The sequence below is a fragment of the Boleophthalmus pectinirostris genome, unplaced genomic scaffold (assembly GCF_026225935.1).
Source record: "Boleophthalmus pectinirostris isolate CB_2022bp ecotype Guang Dong unplaced genomic scaffold, ASM2622593v1 HiC_scaffold_15, whole genome shotgun sequence".
Taxonomy (NCBI): domain Eukaryota; kingdom Metazoa; phylum Chordata; class Actinopteri; order Gobiiformes; family Gobiidae; genus Boleophthalmus; species Boleophthalmus pectinirostris.
Window position 1 is genome coordinate 22,209,704 of NW_026571070.1, and position 23,732 is coordinate 22,233,435.

At 37.4% G+C, this 23,732-nt stretch overlaps 1 protein-coding gene across 1 annotated transcript; it reads left to right on the forward strand.

Moving 5' to 3' along the window:
* The first annotated feature begins 14,686 nt into the window (after window positions 1-14,686).
* si:ch73-206p6.1 (phospholipid scramblase 2) lies at window positions 14,687-17,503 on the forward strand. The gene is made up of 6 exons (XM_055151028.1): window positions 14,687-14,758; window positions 15,268-15,310; window positions 15,378-15,615; window positions 16,174-16,324; window positions 16,762-16,923; window positions 17,170-17,503. Exons 1-6 carry the CDS (start codon window positions 14,690-14,692, stop codon window positions 17,197-17,199), a joined length of 693 nt encoding a protein of 230 aa, XP_055007003.1. The 5' UTR covers window positions 14,687-14,689; the 3' UTR covers window positions 17,200-17,503.
* The last annotated feature ends 6,229 nt before the right edge of the window (window positions 17,504-23,732 follow it).

The window sequence follows — 23,732 nt, forward strand, 5'->3', positions numbered from 1 at the left end:
AACTGTATATGTACAAGTAAAAGTAATAAAAATATAGAATATGCAAAACGCAAAGATGAAATAATGCTCTTTCTCTGTATGTGGTTATCTTCAGTCTCCCAGAAGACTTCTCCAGCTATTCACCTTTACAGCTGCAAGTTTTTGGTGTTTACTTCTCTTGTTGCAAGACGACATCTCCTCTTGCATTGGAAATCAACAAATGCCCTATCCAGCACTCATGGGTGCTGGATAGGGCATGGGTTACTTAAGTTATGTCCTTTAGTGGAGAAGATTAGGTACTCCAAGAATGGAAACAAAAACACATTTTTTAGAAAGTGGCAACCGTTTATTGACTTTTTTTCTGAAATAGTCTAAACCAACCAGCCACCTCCCATTTTTTATTTATTTTTTTATTTATTTATTTTGATTTTTTAAAAATGTATTATTTGTTATTATTATTTTTTATTTGTTATTAATAATAATAGTAGTATACTTATTATCATTCCATTATTATTATATTGTATGATGCTGCTTGTATTTCTTGAGTGATTTGTTTTTGTTAGTTAATCTTATAAATTATGTTTTATCTGCATAAAAATGAAAAAAAAAAAAAAAAAAAAGAGTGTAGTCGTGTAGTATAATTTATTATGATTTTTAATGAACATATTTATTCTTATCTCATCTGGGTTTTAGAGTATACAAGCGTACAAACTGTAGTGTAGTAACTAATGATCCCAAGCAGTAAAAGTAGTATAATAGAAGCATTATGAAGTAGTAGCATAAGTAGAAATACATCAGTAATCAACTGCTTCAGAAATAAGTAAAATAAATAAGAAAGTAAGTAAGTAAAAGTAAGCACATAAAAGTAAATAAAAAATAAAAATTAAAAAATAAATTAAATTCAATCAAATTCAATTCAATTAACAAACAAATAAGAACAATTACCATGTTATAAACTGCATGCTACTTACTTAAGAATAGAATTTTCACCCGCTCCCTTTGCAGCCAACATGAACTACTGCTACTACTACTACTTTTTTCTACTGCTGCTACTACTAGTACTACTACTACTACTTTTTACTGCTGCTGCTACTACTACTATTACTACAGATCCCACGTAGTAAAAGTAGCATAATAGAAGCATTATGTAGTAGTAGTGAAAGTTGAAACACATCAGTAATCAATTGCTTCAGAAATAAGTAAAAATAAGTAAGCAAGCAAGTAAATAAATTAAGTAAAAGTAAGTAAAAAATAAATAAATAAATAAAAATAAATTTAATTAAATCAAATTCAGTTCAATTAACAAACAAATGAGAACAATTACCATGCTATAAACTGCATGCTACTTACTTAAGAATAGAGTTTTCACCCGCTCCCTTTGCAGCCAACATGAAGTACAGCCATTAAGTCAAGTGAGTTCAAATATCCACTTCCCCTCCCCGGTTTTGTTCACAAGTTCCCCTCTAGTTCTTTAAGACTTCCACGTTTGAATCCTCATCCTGACCTCATCTCTCCTCAGATAATTACGCTTGACTTTTAAGTAAACATAAACTCCGCGGTAGTTTCTTCAATCAAGATGTGAGTGTTCCAACAACTTCACAAAACCACTGTATTTGCTTGAGTAGTGTAAGTGATACTACTGCAATATAACTACTACTGTCACACACGCAGCAGTGACTCTATTGAGCGCTGTTACAGATTCAGGCAAGGTCAGATGATACACGGCGAGCATTTTCTGCATTAGAACTTTTTTTTTCTGTGCGTGTGTGTTCTTTCTGCGTCGCATATTGACCTTGGCGTTTTTGACAGTAGCATCCATCAAAAACGTGAAACCATTCCAACAGGCAGAGGAGCGCAGCCAACTGAATCAGATTAAGGAATATAAGACCGGACGATGGATGCTTGACGTCAACGAGGCGGAGGGATCAACCGGACTTATCCAAATGTAGTCCACCTCCACTCAGCTAATGACCGACAATACTGCAGTACACATACTTTGACAGTACTGACTAATGGGGGAGGGACTGTGCATGTTTTCAGACACGGAAAGCCAGCAGAACAGCTACTAACTGTAATTCATCACAGTCAAATCTGCAAATGTTTATTTAAACTGCATGTGCAAAAGGCATTAGGACTCGAAGTAAGAGAGGAAGTGTCTGGGGAGAGGGAAGTGTGGGACTGATAAGTACAAGTATTCGCAGTAGAAGTGGTAAGAAATTGCAATAGTAAGAAGATACAAGATACAATTGTGTCAGTATTTAAAAAACAAAACAAAAAAAAACTAAACTGTAGCCTACATAAAAAAAATATCTTTGTGAATTCTGAAAGGTTGACAATTAAAAAGAAAAAAAAGTCTTTAAGTTAAAAAAAAAAGTAATATATATTAGTGATATATTGTTTATTAAGGCTTTTAATTTGCATAATATCATTGGGGAATATGTTTATACTACTACTACTTTCTTCTTCTGCTACTACTGCAACCACTACTTTTACTACTACTTTCTTCTTCTGCTGCTACTACTACTGCTACTTTCTTCTTCTGCTGCTACTACTACTACTACTTTCTTCTTCTGCTGCTACTACTACTACTACTACAGCTACTTTCTTCTGCTGCTACTACTACTACTACTACTTTCTTCTGCTGTTACTACTACTACTACTACTACTACTACTACTACTACTACTACTACTTTCTTCTGCTGTTACTACTACTACTACTACTACTACTACTACTACTACTCTCTTCTGCTGGTGCTACTACTACTACTGCTACTATTACTACTACTACTACTACTACTACTTTCTTCCGCTGCTACTACTACTACTACTTTCTTCCGCTGCTACTACTACTACTACTTTCTTCCACTGCTCCTACCACTATTACTACTACTAATACTACTACTGTATACTTTTACTTGAGTATAACATGTCAGGTAGTGATACAGATTCTGAATAGGTCATTCATCGTTAAGCGTGTTCATTTTGAAAACATAATTTTGTATGAGTACAATGAAGTAGAATGAAGTACAGGATGTAACGAGTGGAGCTGTAATAAGCATAAGTAAAGTTTTATAGGTTTTCCATCATGTCACTGCAGGGTGTCGCATTCAGGACTAATGAAAAGAGTCATTTACAGTAAAGACTTTGTTTTCAAACATCACACAGCTCTGCTTTCAATTTCCTACACACATTTGTTATTGAACAGTTTTTTTGGAGTTACTTTTAAGATTTGTTTTCCTCGACTAATTAGAAACACCACTGGAGGATCACAATTCTTCAAGTCTACTGTATTTCCCCTACAAGTTTGTGTATGTGCGCCAAAAATAAAGCAAAAGGATTCACAATACAATTCAATTCAACTACTACTATTACTACTACTATTACTACTTTCTTCTACTACTACTAGTTTGTGTATGTGTGCCAAAAAATAAAGCAAACTGTTTCACAATACAATTGAATTCAACTACTACTACTACTACTACTACTACTAACTTCCTCTGCTACTGGTAATACTACCACTACTACCACTACCACCTTCCTCTGCTGCTACTACTACTACTACTACTACTTTCTTCTGCTGCTGCTACTACTAATACTACTTTCTTCTGCTGCTGCTACTACTACTACTACTTTCTTCTACTTCTACTAGTTTGTGTATGTGTGCCAAAAATAAAGCAAACTGTTTCACAGTTCAATTCAAGACATTTTTTATGCAGGAAATTGGTTTAAGTCTGTTGAAAATTGAGTTTGTTGTTTAATTTTTTTGAGGTTTTAGAAAGGGTTCTTTATTGATGCCTTGGGAATTGTATCATTTTTGCTACAATGGTGTCAATTTTTATTTAAAAAAAAAATATAAAATTCACGTAGTTGCTTAGTTGAACAGCTGATATAAAGGCACACATACAAATCTTCTACACATATACATTTGTGACATTAAATTAAAAAAATAATAATACACTTATAAATATGAAAAAGTCATTATATGAGACAGGCCTCTACTCCAGGTTAAAAACAGTTCTAACTGTTCAAAACAACTGAAAGATTTTTGTTTTGCATTCTCTTTTTCTCTTTTTATGTAAATGTTATGATAATTATTAATGTTTTGATTTGTTTGTATTGTTTTTCTTATACTGTGAAGCATTTTGAATTACTTTGTGTATGAATTGTGCTATACAAGTACTACTTCATATGACTCCACAGACAAGAAATACTACTGTAAACCTTATATTTTTGACATATCTGATACTAAATGTATATGATCCTGGTATTTTTTCCTATCCATTCCTCAGTGTTTTGTCTTATGTTTCAGTTTCAGGATGAGAAAAGTATCAGCGACAGGCCTCAGCTGTACAGGATTTGAAAGAGGAGTGGAAAAAGACATTACTACTGTGTTTGTGTGCGTGTGTGTGAGACGTGTACAACTACTCAGCTGGGAGCGTCCACCCACTGACCCCTGACTGTCCGAGAACGCCGTGACAGCCCTGCAGTGAGCGCCCCGGCCACAGAGCCACAGATAGGAGCTTACAGAACACAGAGGTGCATTGTGGGAGCTCAAGGCCTCCCGCCGGTCCCGTCCAGGCTCATGTACCGCGACCCAACCAGGAGTCCTGAACCAGCGTGACCTCTGAACTCTGAACCGGCCTCGACACGGGCTGAGCGAGGGGGGGGAGACGAGGCCGGGTTCAACGCTCGCCGCGTGATAAGAGGGAGAAATGCAAGCTCACTGTACGAGAGAGGGGCCGCCATCGATCATCAGGACATGTGGGGGCCGCTTTCACACACACTATCAGGCTCAGGATATGGCGACTCATGGGCTTCACATCACTGTTATGTTTGGACACTTTTCACCATCCAAGACATATTTGTTTGAAATTGTTAATTGCTATGGCGACAGTGCACATTTTTCATCATTCTGAATCTTGTGGACAAAGTGAAGGTGTAAAGTTTTTGAGGTGAAAGGTAAAACATGCAAAGATTAAGAGTGCTTGTATACAATGAAAAATATGGAACTGAGAAATAAACAGAATGGGCAGTGAAGACGATTATACTGATGTAAATAAAGACTTGAAATGAGAAGAGAACACGCATTGCTGCCAAAATGTGCTGGAAAAAAAACAAGAAAACAAAACAAATACAAATAAATTCTGTAAAATTGCAAAACAAGATTGAAAGAAATATTTATTAGTGCACGAGTGAACAATTTTCAAACTAAGAACACTAGAGTACTGTTTTATCAGCAAACTGAAGAAATCACAAAATGAAATCATTGAAGATTCAGTGCAGTACGCTTCAGTTTTTTAAAACATAAGTGTTTATTAACAAACAATGAATATGATCATAATTGTAGAATAAAAACATACTGTGAAAGAGTTTTAAAAAGCTTTGAAAAATAAATAAATGTGTATTGTTGTCTTTATTATCAGTGTCCTGGACCGTGAGTGTAGTATAAAGATGAAATCAATCAATCAAAGTTTATTTATAGAGCGCTTTGCTTTTCATACAAAAAATAAAAAAATGCAACTCAAAGCGAAATTAATAAAGATGAAATGAATAAAGATGAACTGAATAAAGCTGAATTGAATTGAAAAGAAGACTAACAATGAACTGAATATTTCACAATGCAATGCAAGTGTTTTAACTGCAAAAAAAAGTGTACATGTTTTTGTGTACTTATTAACATTGAAAACAAAATGTTGTATGCGTATTATTTATTCCAATTTGTCAACCCACAATCATTCAACAACACATTCTTGACATAACATTTTAGTTTATTCTAATTAATTTTGTCCTAGTCTATATGCTGAAACATAATCAAAAATAATAATTATAAATCATGAATTTAAATCAACACAAATATACTGGATGTCGTCAGCGCAGTTGTGTTGTTATTCTACACAACCCAAATCTCTGATCCTACATCTTCAGTATCTTTGAAGAGCAGAGCGCCTTGCAACATTTTACACTCCAAAACGCAATATTGTGCTCTCATATTTCATCCTTTCAGATTAAAATACCTAACATTTGTCCAAAAGTGCGGCCGCTAATAGAAAATAAAACCATCTTTCATATTTGTATCATTCTCAGCATGAGGGTGTTTTGTACAATCACGTTTTATGGGGCTGCCAGCGGGGCTCTGTGTCCACGGGGAATCTGCAGAGAAAGAGGTGAGGACCAGGTGCAGCCAGCTCTCCACTGCTGTTACTACTGGCCCATTTTTAACATTACACACCCCAGCCTCAAACACACAACTACACCGCCACTACTGCATACTCTCCTCTTGTACAATTTCACACTGAATTCTGCATTGACAAAACATGGAGGACTCAATCTAAAATGGGTCCTTTGATTTTTGGGGGAGAGCTGGTTGTGGGGTAGACTCCAGCTGACTGATTTAAAATGTGGGCCTGGAGCTCCCTCTACCCATCGCTCTTCAAAGTGCAGCCACTCCAACCTCAGCATGGAGTGAGCAATTACTTCTGCAGGAAAAGGAAATATTTTTGTTGAATTATTATGCTTTTTGAATTTTACATTATATTTTTGCTTTTTTGCTGATTATTTTTGTATAATATATCAATAATAATGAGAAATAGTAGCAGCTGAAGGATAAGGAAGTACAAGGATTAATAGTACAAGTATTAAGTATTAATAGTGTAAAGAAGTATTTGAATCGTGTTACTTGTTAGTGTATCATGACTACTTTGTGCTGTGTTTATGATCACAATAGTAGTAGTTTAGTTTTATTTTTGCAGTACAGACGATGAATACATCCAGATGAAGTATGAATGACAGAGATACTTGGATGGTATAAGTAGTATCCTAGTTTGGTTTGAAGTAACAGTAGTACTTTCTAATCACTACAGCTAAATTAGGTTTATAGCAATGTTAAGGATAGATACTAAGATTGAAAATACTATTTGTTCATTCATTGTATTTGTTCATAAGTCTTTGTTCGTGCTTTATTAAGGTTATTAAAGGTGTAGTTTTTGTAAAGTGTTACTGAAGTAGCACTTGTAGTATTAGTAGTACTTTAACACATAGAAGCAATTAAAGTGGTGTAACTTGACCCAACCAGTGCCTATGTCATACTCGCCCACAAGGAGCCAGGCAACAAGTGAAGGAGATAAGAGAGGAAATTAAGTGAGGAGGCTAGGCGAGGATAAGAGGAGAGGATACTAGGAAAGGAAACGAGGAAAGAAGTCTAGGATAAGAGTCTAAAATGAGGCTATGAGAGGAGAGTAGGAAAGAAAACTAGGAAAGGAGGCTAAAAAATGAGGCTAGGAAAGGATTATAGGAGAGGTATTGAGGAAAGGAGGCTAGGAGAGGTGGCTAGGAGAAGAGGGTCTTATGGTCCGAAGGGGGCAGAAGTTTCCCAGCTCCCCTTGCAGGCGGTCACACTCTGCAGGAGGTGACAGGAGCCGCTTTGAAAAATCACACCTTTGTGATGGTCAGGGCTGGAACAGAGTCCACAGATGGCTGCGCTGGACTCTGTTTACACGAGCATGCAGATACTCAGATAGAATAGCTCTGAGGCTGTGGAGAAGTGTGCCTAACCTTGGTAAATGTTTACTTTACTTGCTCTGATTTTACATGTCAACAACACTCACACATGTCTACATAAACAATGTACTGTATTTGTGTGTACTGATAGAAGAGAAGAGTCAGTGTCCTTTCAGTATTTGAAAACATGAAAATCAGGGTCATAGTTATACTTCATATTATAACTATCACAAACAATACTTTACGTATGGTTACTACAGTTAAAAAAAAAATAAAAATCCTACACTATGATATAAGTAGTATTTGTAGTATATTATTGGTACTGACACAAGAATAGCAATATCCATGGGCTTCAGAGTGATGAAAGATTAGCTCCGTTACCATAGCAATTAACTATTCCGAAAGTCAAATCTTGCCAGTACAGATTAAAACACATGATTAGTTTGTAAGTGATGGTAAATTAAACATATACTTTTTACATTTATTACTACTATTTCTACATTATCACATTGTACTTCTACTTGATTAATATTTTGAACAAAGAATACTTTAACTTTATTGTAATGCAAATTGAAATCAATGTAGGAATTTAGATTTTATTTTGACAATGTTTTTAGAAATGCATAGTAACACGCTGTTAATAGTACATCAGTAAAAGTTATAACTTTAGTAACCAACTGGGAAACTTGAAGTGACAGTATTTACCAGGTATGGAAATGCAGTACTTGGTGATATTAGTATTCAGATTATAGTATGTGAAAATGCCATCATCCCAGTTTGGGGCAAAGAGACAGTTTTTCCTGTGATTATAATTTAATTTGCTCTTTAATATCAAAAAAGGTAAATTTGCAAAAGTATTTCAACATTTTAACAATATTCATTTCACGTGTATTAAATATGATTGGCCTCCAGATTGTTGTGATGTAAATGGAAACCCATAACTAAACTTCCACATATTTTTCCCCTTAGAGCATTCCCGTTATAATTCTACCTGTGATCTATACATCTCCACGCTCCATCCTCCCCCCTCCTCATTCTCCTTTAACACTATACATGCCATCTTCAACAGGCACAAACCTACAGCGGGTACCAGAGGAGCCCCGGTGCCAGCGTGAGTGCCAGTCTGAGGCAGGAGACGGGGGCACGGCTCGGGCTCGTGTGGCCCCGTAAACAGCTGTGTATGGAACCTCCTTTGTGCAGTTGGCCCTTTGCTCTATTCAGGGCTTTCACACACTCTCACTCACTTCTCACTCCCTGGGTTCCTCCTCTCAGGTCATAAATTAAACAGAGGGAGGCAGGAAAAAAAGACCAGTCGGGATTTTCGGTTTGAGTTCATTTTTAACACTTATTGCATCAGAAAAAAGCCGGATATCGGAAAGAAGGTGAACAAGTGTGGAGTGTGGATTTGGAGTGGGTACGGTGTTCACTTGGGGTCATGTTTCAGAGTTTTGTTTTTATGCATCATGCAGTAAGTTATCACGGTGAGTTTATGATATAGGAAACACCGAAAAAGCTGAACCAAAATCATCCAAATTTTTGTTACTTTTAACGACAATTGTGCAGATATTTGACTTTTTTTTTTTGGACAATAATCATTTACACAACTCATAATACAGATGAGTGGTTTACAAAGATTATTTCAAGGTGTAATTTTAAAACTATGACACTGCATTTACGTGAAATGAGGTCAAATAACACAATGAACTACCCGAGTAAACAATCAAATCTTTATTTATTTATTTGCAACTGAAAATTATTACAGATGTCTGATTATTATGTGTAATATATTGACATCTCTTATAACTAACTCGCAAAACGAACAAGCAAATGAAATGAAAAAAGAAGAATTGAAAAAAAAATTACAGATGCTGGGGTCCCGAGATGTGGTAATTTTGAGGGTTTTGGCCTGAAAAGTATAGGACATAGACAGATATCAAAGCCAGATTTGTTCATGCACAGTACCAAAAACATAGATTAAATAAAGCGTTTTAAATTAGTAAAACATACATTATAACTTTATGTGACTCCATAGACGTAATTGGAAAAGTATAGTAAAAAGTGTAGTTGTTATTACTTGCATTAGCTGGTGCATGATGCGACTAAGACAGTAGTGAGGGGTCAGCGGGGGGGCACAATATGGCCACACACCACAGGACTCCTCAGCCCCTCCTGTACAAATAAAGCTGGTTTGAAGTGACCGAATCACCAAGCGTTCTACCTTAATTTGTTTGTATGGCCTTCATTTTCCGATTGGCGTATTGAATTCAGTTAGGTCTCATACGGAAGCCCACGGTGCACACTGCGACAATGACTTAATGACATGAAAGGGCCAAATATTGCACAGCTCAGTGGTTCGTATTGCTCGCGATTATCTCTTTGTGAAACCGAAAAGATCCAAATTATGAAATATCATGTGGCATCTATTGAGCGGAATCACAAAAAGTCCCATTCAAAGCGCTTTAAATGGCTTTGCATGAGGCTGTGCACAGAACCATATGGAGGCCTCGGCATCTCCTCATTTCATACATGTTTCTTTTGACATCAATAACGCCGAGGCATCCAGTGGCGCTTGGAACGCATCCAAAACAATTATAAAGTTGCCGTGGAAACTGGCGTCCTGTGCCAGGGCGAGGCATACTGTCTGCGCTCAGATAACCGCATGGAAAGTCACGGCAAACAAAGCACTTGACAGGGGAGCACCAGAGGAGGGAGTGAGGGATGGGCACACTTGATGGAATAACAAAAGCTTGTGATGTGCTGGATTTGGATGTCCATAAATGATAAAATGTACAGTGCAGCCATTTGCAGTTTGGGGTCTGGATAAAGGACACAGACTAGAGCAAACTGGAGTAATATAAAGACAAAGAGACGGATCATCTGAAAACATTTTTTTTTTTATATCGCAAGAAAAAGGGTTTTATGTCAGATGTCTCTTTTAATTTATGGACAATATAGCCTTCAAAAACAAAAATAAAAACAAACAAACATACTTTGAACCTTGTGATACTTTCTGACTGGATGACTTAATTATGTTATTTGGATAAACTAACAAAATCTGTTCTATAGCGAAAAAAGCAAAACTAAACAAAACTTACATTGCCCCAAGATTGTACGTCCAAATAAACAGTGGTGGAGTTAGCAATTTGGGGGCCCTAGGCGAACTTGAGTTTGGGGCCCTTACTATAACACACCGTTTTGTTTTGTTTTGAATATATTTATTGTCTGTTTTTCCCCATTGTTCCTGAGACATGCACATCTCTATTTCTGTGAATTATGGTGGATTGGAAACTTGTCTTATTCATTAGGGATCCTACTACATAACCAGAAATTAAAGAAGTTTAAATTTTTTGCACGTACAGTTACATTTTTGTTTACATCCATTACATATGATTATGATTATTTTTCTTATGATTATTGTCTAAAAGTAAACTACTCTCATTTAATGTCATATTGAGACAAAATCGAATTGCTCTGAGGTCTCAGGCATTAGTGGGGAGATTGGCTGGGGGCCCCTCCAGGTTTGGGGGCCCTAGGCACCTGTCTACCTTTGCCTTATAGTAGCACCACCTCTGCAAATGAATGATACTCTCATCCCCTTTAAGTATTTTTGATGCCACTTTAATAAAGCCACACTGTTCAAGTCTGATACTTTTTACCCAGGTTAGTAGGCACTGAATGATCACTCTGGAGGAGGAGTGATTGTTCAGTACTGGAAGCACCACTTCTGGCATCCATCCAATATTCAGAGAACCATAGTAACTTACATTTTGGTAATATTACATGGCATGTGGCTACAAAATGCTCCTTGTGTTAGTTTGGTTATACTTTAAGACATAAAAAGTAAAAAGAGTAGGGATGTCACAATAACCGAAATATAGTGATATCGTATCGTCAAAGTTCTCACAGTAATATCGTGGATCATCACAATATATTGAATTACAAGTGTCTTTGCTTAAATTAAGAGTTATGCTGCAGCAATAGTTAAAAAAAAGACAGAGGGAACTACATAAACCATGATCCTTTGCTCCATTTCTGTGTACACTACAAGAAGAAATAACAGTTGTAAGCACTTGTAAGTCTTAGTTCTTTGGATTAAGTCTTGTCAAGTCATTTTAAGAGGAAAAAGTAGCATATTAACAGTTTTGTTGTTTGTTGCCTCCACAAATATCACAATAAATATTCTACAGTGAGATGTATATCATACTGAGAGATTTGGATATTGTTACATCCCTAATCATGAGCCTCCCCACCATATCGTGAGTTTTCCCACGATATCGCAATAAATACCGTACTGTGAGGTTCATACCGTGACGATATCGTATCGTGAGACTTGGATATTGTTACGCCCCTAATAAACAGCTGGGTTTTTTTTTGTGATAAAAAGTTAAAACTAGGCTAAATTGTTTAATCTAAGATCTGCAAACTCTTTTTTCATTTTAATTTGCGCCCCAACTTTTTTCCAAATTGTGTACACTGAAAGATATCGGAGAAGTTATTGTTTAAACTTTACAAAGGTGGACAAAGGTTTGAGAAAACATGTTGGCTACAGTTCATTAAGGTTAAGGTTAGCCTCATGTGTGAGTCGCTAACACACAGCTCGCCCATGACACCTGCAATTTTGTGTGTGGAACATTGGGAGCGCTGTAATGTATTGTAACCTTATGCTAACCTAATGAACACGGGGATGAAAGTGGTGTAATGGAGGTACTTTTACATTCATCTTTACGCTCCTCATTATGCGCCCGATATGACAAGCTCGTTAGGAGTGCACGAAAGATTACCCGGGCTGGTAAAGAGCACCACCTTCAAACCAAAAAAATACAAACGGATAAATATTTCGGCAGGTACAGGCTACACCTCTGCCCCGAACCTGGTGGAAGTCATGGTTTTCCACAGACACTTTAAGGACCTCTGTGCTGTGTGTGCTCAGATGGGAGAGAGATGCCATCACACTATATTTGCGTGATACTGATGAAGACAGTTGTTTTCCCCAACAGCTGGAATAGCAATACGCATCCAGAGCCAGAATGCTGTTAACTTAAATATAGATCTTACTTAATCAAATGTTCTTTCAAAATTAAGTCTTTCTGTAATGTGTCCGTATGTTGTAGCATCAGCTGCCCTTATTGTGCAGCGATTTGGATTCTCATTTGTGTATTTATCCAGGCATGGGGCTAGCACACATGAGACAATACACTGTTGTTTTAAATAATCAACCTTTTATTTTATTTTTTCAGCGCGGGTTTAAAGGTATAAACGTGATTGTACAGGCTTTCTTTCTAAAGGTAACCGTACGCAATTGCAGTAAGATGAATCAATTAAAACAGTTGTCGGGCTGTGAAGTGTCAGCAGATCTGTGGCGCAGTCATCATTTGTTCTCATTAGTGTTTCTTAGAAGAAGGTGAAAAAAATCAGCGGTGCTTGAGGAAATCAGGTAATTTGTAATCGCAAATAAGGATACTCGACCTAACAACGCGCCATCGTTTGTAACAGAATAGGAAGTGTCTATTTGTGACCATTTGCTCTTACAATGAAAAGGCATTTTGCACATTAGTCTTTGTAAGGAGCAGAAGCCGAGCATCATCAGCTCAACACTGCACTCCAGTGGACAGAAACGTGCAACTGCAACTATACAAGATGCCATGCTATTTGGCGAGGAATGCCTGACATGTTGTGGGATAAATGTAAAATGAGTAGGCCTATTGTTATAGTGGAATAGTGGAAATGCACTAAATAATAACGTTTGTATTTCAACACTGCAGCCGTTGAGAGCCATTTAATTGCTTTTGTTTTACTTGTTTTTATTTAATTTTTTTTGCAAATAATAAAGTACACTGTCAGTTTTGTTTCAGTAACAAACTGCTAAATGTTGGTTTTGGAAGTGGGAATTTCAATGACTCCTTACTGCTAGAAACACACAATATAGATTTGACATGAAAAATTTTACTGTACAAGTTAGAGTTGCACATTTTTTCGCAGTCCCACTGCTGTTACATTGCAACAATGATACTGTTGTTACATCTTTATTACATGATCTTTACCAGAGGAAAGGATAAGCTAAGTCTATCTGCAATTAATCTATGCAATAAAATTTTTTATCAATCAGTCATTCAAATATTTGGGGCAAATTTAAGAAAAAAAAAAAAAAAAAGATAAGCATTAAAAGTTTGTATTATACTCAGGAAAATACCCTAATATTGTAAGAAATGTTTGTTTTTAATAAGAGAAAACTAAATGAAAAATCTTTATCGACTAATGTGAGGAAAAACAGAAATTGTGTTTTTTTTTTTTTTTTTTTTTTTTTGGCTACATGCCTTTAAGATGATTCATAATAGTCTAATCTACTATACCGATCATTAGAGCAGAGGGTAAATAAGGATTCCTCACAACCCTTGTCATCAATAACTAAATCCATCATTTGAGCTCGTTCCAAACGAAAAATTGGTGCGTTTTACTCTTAAACGCTTTGATCTTTCAAAACGCTTTTCTTTGCAGCCATCTCCAGTCCCACTTTGCGATTGGCACAGAGATATGGGAAGTGCAGTGACGTTATCCAATCAGATTACATCTTTATCCCATAGGTTTGGTTCCGGACTGGCCTGTTATTCATAGAAGTAGCAGGTGAAATCGGTGAGTATTTGACTTCATTTGGATGAACGGTGTTCCAAGCGTGTGCGTAATCTGCTGCGCATGTGATCCGTGCTGATATTGTGTGGCTGATTTTACTGTGTCTCGCTCTACTTTCCACGAAAAGTGTCTGTATAAGATGTGGGGGTGCGCTCTATTAAATAGGCGGGCGTAATAGATATAGCCAGTAAACAACCTAATGGAGCGCGGAGCTACTCAGACGTGGCCTACATTTAGGAGACGGTCTACTTAGCCTGCAGTTCCCCGTCTAGAAATACGCACAGTAAACGGGATAAGAGGATTTCTCGCGGCGTGTTTTCCTCGACACTTCTCGATAAACCAGTACATGTACCCTGTGTAGCCCACCACCAAAGGGTCGGTAGTCTCTCCCCCAGAAGGAGAACAGCGTGTCATTACGCGTCTATACTGATGAATGAATGAATGAATAGAGCTGTATGTTCGTAATACATTACAGCATCCTCTTTTACAGTGATTTTTCTGTTTTGAATGACCAAAATGAGCACAAGATGGCGCTGTGACCCAATTTTGGCGTTTCATTCATCAACAGGTATTCCCTCTGTGAGGCATGAACATGTATGCAGTGCCCAGCCCGGGGATACCCGGCTGTCCGCCTGGGCTGGAGTACCTCACTACGGCAAGTATCTGCAGGATCACCAGGATTAACACATGCCATTAACTTTCTATTCATAGAACAAGAAGAATAACTCTTATAATGTGTCATAATAGAGAATCACCTGGATAACCGCCTGGCACTATACCTATGATCCTTATGTAGGCTGGGGGCAGGTCCACTGTCTGCCTGTCTCCACTGAGGTGTTGTGACTTTATCTTTAACATTACAGAGTGTGGAATCAAACTTATTTATCTCAATGGAGACAAGCAGGAGATCTCTAGGCCAAGTTACAGGTTAACTCTGTGGAGAGTTGAGCCGACTCACAGTAAGTATTTTATGAACAATAAAAGCACACATCATGGAATAGCCAGTATAGAGCACCATACTGTGGATCATTCCAGGCAAAGAAACAACATATCCACGGAGACGACAGGAGATGTTACATAATGTCCCTTAAATCAAATGATGCTGAATTATTAGAATAATGTTTTTCTTTACTCTCATGTCAATATTTTGCATTTGTTTTATAGGTGGACCAGCTTTTGATCAAACAGAAAGTAGAAGCCATTGAAGGTACACTTCAGTATATGAATATGAAAAGTTGGCTATAAATAATATATATTTGTATTTATGCACGCAGCCCTGGTTGGCTTTGAAAGCAATAACAAGTATGAAGTGCGTAACATGATGGGTCAGAATGTGTTCTATGCTGTGGAGGAGAACGACTGCCTCAGCCGACAGTGCTGTGGGCCTATGCGCTCCTTCACTATCCACGTCCTGGACAACTACGGCCAGGAGATCATCACCATCATGAGGCCTCTCCGCTGCATGTCCTGCTTCTTCCCCTGCTGTCTACAAGAGGTCAGTCTGCATTCACAGTCTTTTAGTGAAGGTAATCTATACTACGCTACTATAAAGAAACAAAACACTGAATGAGAAGGTGTGTCCAAACTTTTGACAGGTCGTGTACGTTTAAACAGCATCAGTCAAAACTTTGGACACATTCAGCATTCATTCAATGTTTTGTTTCTTTATTTCTTACTACTTTCTACATTTAGATACATACAGAAGACATCAGGTATATAACATGCAAGATATATGGAATTATTTAGTAAAGAAAAAGTGTATTAATAATATATATTAATATTTTTCAACAAATCAAAAGTGTGGCTAATTTGAGGATTTGGTTATAAAATACTGAAACAATATTTAGTAGAGTTATTGAACTTTTTTTCCTTTGCTACATAATTCTGTACTTCATGCATCATATATTTGATCTCTTCTGTATGTACATCACATGTAGAAAGTAGAAAACATACAGAAAAAGCACTGAATGAGAGGGCGAGTCCAAACTTTTGACTGGTAGTGTACATCATATGGATTCAGATCAATCACAGTTCATTCTCTCTCAATCCTCTACGCAGCTGGAGGTGCAGGCGCCCCCCTGGGAACACAGTGGGATATATTACGCAGCAGTGGCATCCTCTCTCGCCCAAATTCACAGTGGAGAATGAGCTTAAAGAGCCTGTACTGAGGATTCATGGGCCTTTCTGTGGATGGAGCTGCCTTCCAGATGTTGACTTTGAGGTGAGTTTACCTAAGAACACTACGACCTGGTGCAGAAACCCTCTGGCCCTCTGGACATGTAGAGCAGAAAATATGTTTCCAATCATCAGGGCAGGGCAGGGCTCGGACACAGGCTCACAGGGCGGGCTCTTGTACGGGACAGTGTGGCCATTGTTTCATGGCTCAGCTGCTTTTATTAGATGGAGCTGTGAAGGCGATGTGGGTCAGTGATGCAGACCTTTGACCACACTTACAGAAACTCCTGCATCAGATTTATTCACTGCTTACAAGCCATTTGCACACATAGCAAACAAATATATTTCAAGGTGTGGAAATATTTGGACAGTAACACAACATTACTGCCGATTAATATTACTCATAATATTTGCTGTCCATATAATTCCAGATACTGTTTTTACAGTAAAGTTAACAGCTAAAATGTTTGTTTATTTCTCCAGATCATAACAATGGATGAGACTAGTAAGATCGGAAAAATAAGCAAACAGTGGTCGGGACTTCTTCGAGAGGCGTTTACGGATTCAGACAACTTTGGCATTCAGTTTCCCATGGACCTGGACGTCAGGATGAAAGCTGTGATGATCGGTGCCTGTTTTCTCATTGTAAGTAGCACATGACTAAACCTGCTACAGCCTTATGCCACACTAGACAGCACTGAGCTATTTCTGACAAAGGGTGCCTTACAACTCATGTAAAATAGATATTTCCTCCTTCATATATTGCCTTAGTTGGCAAACATATTATTAGTCTATTGATACAGCTAACAGCCAAACTGTCAGAAATGCTGACTGACTTGTGAATATAATTTGCATTGCTCCAAATATTGTAAAATATCTTTTTCGTTTCAGGATTTCATGTTCTTTGAATCAACCAACTAATGGGCCAATGTGAAATAATACGGACATTTCTGGAAGAAGGCCACAAAGCCATTTTAATCATCACTTTCATAGAACAATCTTCAGAGCGATAGAATTCATTAAATAGGTACCTCAATGTTTCTCTTGTGCATGAACAGTGAAGTAGGAGGTGTTAGTCATGGCTGCTCAGGTTGGTTGCTGGTTGAACATGTGTTCATCTGTGCTCTGGGCAGTGTGCAGAAGTGTGTTCTAGATAAAGGAAGTGTGTGTTTACAAAATGGCTGCTGGGCCTATTAATGACAACACTTGAATAGCATATACGTGTTATGGGGGTAAGATTTGTGTTTTGAAGCAGGTTTGAATGCCAATAAGTCCGCCGATAAGCACGAGTCTAAGATTTGTTAGATTCAGTACAATTAGTATAAGCCACTGTTTGCTTGTAGCTTTATTGTGTTGACACTGAATGACACAGGTAATGTAATAGTAGTTGACTTGAGTCCTTTTAACATTGAACAATGTGTGCACTATATGTGTTGTGAGCTCTGAATGTACTGTGTGTACTGAAGCATAGTATATAATAAGATACCTTGTGGTATTTTCAATGCCATATGTACATGTTGCCAACACTGCTGAGGTTGTTTTTCAGTTTTTGGCCAGACTTGTGTGACTGAACTGAATTTTGTTCCGATGGAGTCCACAAGAGGGAGCTAGATTTTCAGCAAAAATAATCTCAGCCTATATGAAATAACTCCTCATTTGCTAATGCCATAGGTTTTTATTCAGATGTTGTATATTTTTGGACAAACTCAGGTTGAAATGCATGTTATTGTAGTGCTACTGCGGGCTGCTGTTGGCAATGAGAATTAACAAATAGACTAAAGGAAAAACTAATATTTCAGTATTATTTTGTACATTACCTTCTTTTTTAATTAGATAATTATTTGCCATTTATGTTTAAATATACATCTGCAAAGTACTGCAGCCTGCTCCACTTTGATTACACATGGTGATGTAGCTGATACATTGTCCATCATTATCACATCTATAGGAGCTGATGTGTTTCCCATCATTCTTACAGTATTTGATCTCTAACTCTGTTTTCACTTGTTTTTGGTTTTTGTATATACACTGCCAGTGGAGTGTTCTGTGATTGCTTCCATGTATTTCCACTGTTTTGTAAAGTCATATTAATAGATTAATTGAGCAGCTGAGTTTACAAGTTTGAGTATAATTCAAGATTAGTGGTTTTGCTGTAATGTCATTGTTTAGGTAGATAGGTGGGTATGGCCATCTTATTTTACATTTAAATGAACTTTAGCCATTAGATTGAGATTGCTGCCTGAAGTGTTTCAAGTGCCAAGCAGAATGATCAGCAATATTCAACAGTATATGTACTAAGTATTGACTTGAAGCTGTAGACAGCATATGAACACAGTAGATTTTCTGATCTGTTTTGGCACTGTTGTATGAGATGCTGGTGCTACATCTCGTGAAGGCTCTGATTGTGTAAAAACCAAAATGTGGGTTTTTAAAAATAAAACGGGATCTTTAGCTACAACAGTGTTTAGCTATTCTCCTATGTTACTTATTTTAAATAGATTACCTATTCTTCTACTTTTGCACTAAAACTGTGAACTAAGTGTTTTGTCATGCAATGGATGCAAACACATTTTGTGTGCAAAGCTAACGTTGTGTCATGATATTGATAACACAATAAAAATGTTGACCAGAATTGTTTTTTCGGGTTTATTTCTTGCTCAGATTTCATTTACTTTTTAAAAAAAATCACCAAATCATTTATCCACCAACTTGAATGCTTTGAATATAAAATTATAAGTCTTGATTATCGAAATGGTAACCTGCTTTTCTGGCCTGTTTCTTTACAAAAGAAACATTTCTTGCAGTTAAAATGGCTGCATCCATTATGTCAAATCCAGCAGTCCTTGAGCAGGCGAATATGAAAGAAGAAAAAGAACATGTTTTGCAAAGGAGTAATTAACCTGAACACACTCAGCTTGGCTATGAGCTAAAGAGACAGAAAAATCCTGCTGCTTATAATGAACATTTTGTACACTAGAGAGTTTTAGTGAATACAAAAAAGTTTTTAAATTGTAATTGGTCTGCCAATGTTTGAGGAGGTTTTAAGTGACTGGCTGGGCATTGCACCATTCCTAGAAATAAAGTAAGCAACAAGTATTAAGACATAAAACCCTGACAACAGAAAGCTTAAGATAACATATTCATCACGTCTGTATTTACTATTTGTTTTGGAAAAAAAGAACCGTGTACTGCGAGTATTCGTAGAAAAAGTGCAACAATGCCTGCTACTACTGTTCATATGTCTTCAATAATGACCACACTGTACTCTACTGTCTCCTACTAATATACTGTACTAAGTTTAGCAATGCAAGATACAACTAATGCCTTTGTGTAGTTTTATTGCTTATGACTTTACATTATGGAACACACAAATATGCGAAATGTCTCTTTTGTATACTTTTTTGAAGATTGTGTAGGTTTTAGTGAAACTTTTAAGTTATATTATTATATTTTCTGATGTCATTATTCGTTGGGATCAAACCAAAATAGAATTCTAAGGGGACGATACGGCTTATTTAACTCTTATTCTGCTATTCAGTGACTTTGTAACCTTAAGTCACCTCTTTGAAAATAAGCTCCTTGTTTACTCCACATTCCTGCAGAGAGCGGTGGAGAGTTCTGGAGAACGATGGACTCCACACCACACACGGGTGATGTCACTGGGACATTAGGAGCTGATTTGTAGGGTGAGAGCTCCCAGTCCAGCCAAACACAGATGTTTCCCTCAGCCTGTGGTGTCCTTACATTTACAGGCCCACCTTATAATTAAATATACATAGAAGTTAGCAGGGAGCAGACTGTGTGGTCACTTAGGGAGAGGGGACGGAAGCAAGCAACAAAACAAACACGTCAACATGGTAAAGGCGCAGTAAAGATGTGGCACTGGAGTTTGTTGACAGTTGTGATAAACGGCTGTAAGTTCAAGGCTTGAGGTTTGGGCAAAGAGAAGAGCAGGGATTTTATGAATAACAACAAAACTGAGGCCAACTGTTTCTTCAAATATAATGTCATCTGTTGTACAGCTAATAATGCCAGAAACTGAAAACTCACAAGACTATTCCAGAGACGCAAGAGACCTCCTAAAGTTTGGCAAAAGTACTTCTATTACTCATACTACACTTACTACCAGTACTACTACTACTTCTACTAGTACTACTACACCTACCACTAAGCTTCTACTGTACCTTCTATTACTACCATTATATACTACTACTACACCTACTACTATACCTACTACTGCTAACTACTACTAACTATTACTACTACACCTACTACTATACCTACTACTGCTAACTACTACTAACTACTACTACTACTACTACTACTACTACACCTACTACTATACCTACTACTGCTAACTGCTACTACTACACCTAGTACTACTACTAGACCTACTATTACTACTACACCTAGTACACATAGACCTACTACTGCTAACTACTAGTACTACTACAACTACTACAACTACTACTACTAGACTACTACTACTGCTACTACTGCTACTACACCTACTACTACTACACCTACTACTACTACAACAACACTTACCCCTAAACACCTACTACTACTACACCTACTACTACTAATTACTACTACTACTACTACACCCAGTACACCTACTCCTGCTAACTACTAGTACTACTACAAATACTAACTACTAGTACTACTAGACCTACTACTACTACTACTGCTACTACTACACCTTCTAGTACTGCTACTACTACTACACCCACTACTACTAATGACTACTACTACTACACCTAGTACACCTACACCTACTAGTACTACTACAAATAATAACTACTACTACTACTACTACTACTACTACTACTACTACTACTACTACTACTACTACTACTACTCTACACCTATTACTACTACTAGACCTACTACTACTACTACTAGACCTACTACTACTACAACTACTACTAGGACACCTACTGCTACTACAACACCTACTACTACTTCACTTACTACACCTACTACTAATGACTACTTCTACTACTACAACTACACCTTCTAGTACTACTACTACTACTACAACTACACCTTCTACTACTACTACTACTACAACACCTACTACTACACCCACTACTACTAATGACTACTACTTATGACTACTACTACTATACTACTACTACTACTACTACTACTACTACTTCTTATGCCACTATTGTGCTACTTAGCGTCAATAACAAGATTTTCCACATGTGCATTTGATAGAAAGCCACTTGCCTAAATGCAGCTTTATATGGGCCAAACAAGATTAAGGTAGCTTTTCTCTAACTGCTCTGTTTTAGAGATCACAGCCAATTAGTAAACCACACTCTAAATGTCTTTGGCCTATATACTTCAACATTTCCCAGGAACTATGACTCCTTCTACTTCTAACTCCCTGGTGTTTAGATGATCTGTGCATGGACCCATACTGTAAGGATAAGAGGAATGTTCTCGGGAAACACTGACATAAACAAGCGCTGAAACAACATCTGTGCAAACGCAACTGAAGAAAGTGACAGTGAGGCAGATGTGAGATAGGCTATCAAACACAGGGGGCCTATTTACACTGGGCTCTTTCCTGTGAGAAGTGTACACGACTGACTGTGTTCAGAATGAGGAGACTTTGTTTCAGTACATGAAATACAGTCTACAGGCTGAAGTTCATGGAGAAGCAGGAAGCAGCGAGAGCCAACCCTATAACCATTTCAAAGCACCTTTAGAAACAGATACTACTCAAAAATTCTACTGTTACTAGTACTACTGTTACTACTACATCTCTTGCACCCTTCAATTGGAAAATAAGGACTTGCTTTGAGTTTCCATTGAGAGGAGCAGCAGGTACAAGCACAAAACAGTTATAGTCTTATTGATACTTTGCAGCTGACGTCATCAACATTCCCTGGGGAGGGGCTGCTGTAGGCACTGCTCTGTCTGAGGCTTTGTTAGTCTTTGTTAGTCTAACACCCCATTTTTGTTAAAAACAAACAAACAAAAAACAAATGTTGGTAATCACAAGCTCCTGAAAATGTGTTGTTTAAATCACCATGGTAACTGCTAAACATTCTGCCATAGACATACATGTACGCACCCAGCGAGATATCACTGCAAAGTAGTTGTTGAGTCTGCAAAATTCTATACAATTAAAATAAATACTGCTTTTGTAATTACATAATAATACAGTAAAAAAGGTGGCAGCCCCAAGGGAAAGAAAGAAAGTGTCTAAACTTTCTTGTCATCAGGGTACAAAGGATGTGAGCAACAAGAATAACATTGTTTATGTTGTGATGGGGCAGTCCTCCAGACCAAAACCACAGCGTTTGTGCGATGGCCACAACCTTCCTAACAACTTTCTTTTCCAGGTTTGATACTATTTTTGCCTGGTCTGTACAGAATGCATCATTACCAAGCCCTTAATGTACCACATCACCACTACGTGACCTATTTAACTCATAAGCCAGTCTGAAGACTAAAAAGACTTTTTTTTTTTTCTTCACCAAATATTATAGTATAGACTCTTGATTGATTAAAAAAAGTGTACAACTGTCACATATTTCATCCAGTTTGAAGGTTTTACCCAACAAGAATCTAAATATTAGTATCTAGTTTATTAAGGAGTCACAATGTGGATATTACTCAGTATGTTTACATGCTAAGTTTAATTACTCTAATATGACAGGTTTTCGAAACTAGTAGAACTGCGGAACCGGCCAGCAGCCGTTGTGCACAGAGCCAAATGGGGGATCATTCATCAAAAATTCAACCACCGGCCAAAATGTTTGCACTCCTCAAATGTATTTTCCAGTTGTTTTTTAGCGTTCGCTACTTGCCTGTCTCCATGGAGATATTATTGCTTTGCCTGAAAAGTTCCCCTATGTGGCAGTGAACCTATCTATCGCCATGGAGACCAGCAGGTGAAGATGAGTCACAGGTCAGTTCTTTGGAAACGCTGTGAGAATGCATGTTGCAATAAATAATAAAAACACCTGTAATTGAATAAAAGCAAAATAGATGTTTAATGCCATAGTTTGGAACATTCAAGCCAAGCTATCTTCACCAGAAAAGTGACACAGTGCACCTTTAACCTCCTCTTTTACATATTTATTTGTGTATTGATGTATGTATTTATGAATGACAATAAATACATTAGAAACAATGCTGATGTGTCTTCTCCAAAAGTGCATTTCATCACTTCTCCTCCACGTGTCTTCCAGTAAACACATGAAAGACCCGCCTGGATTAAAGTGCTCTGATCCACGTCTTATCCAAATCGTGACACCCCAGGGTGACGCTTAGCACAGCGCTTGTTAAATGTCGCTGGTGTTCGCTTAACTGCTGTTTACTAGACTCCTCACACAGGACCACACCCTGAGCCATTGGACCCCATAGAATCCACACAGGAGCCCTACGTAGACATACAGGGGCCATATATTGCTGACACGCTCGTGAAGATGAGA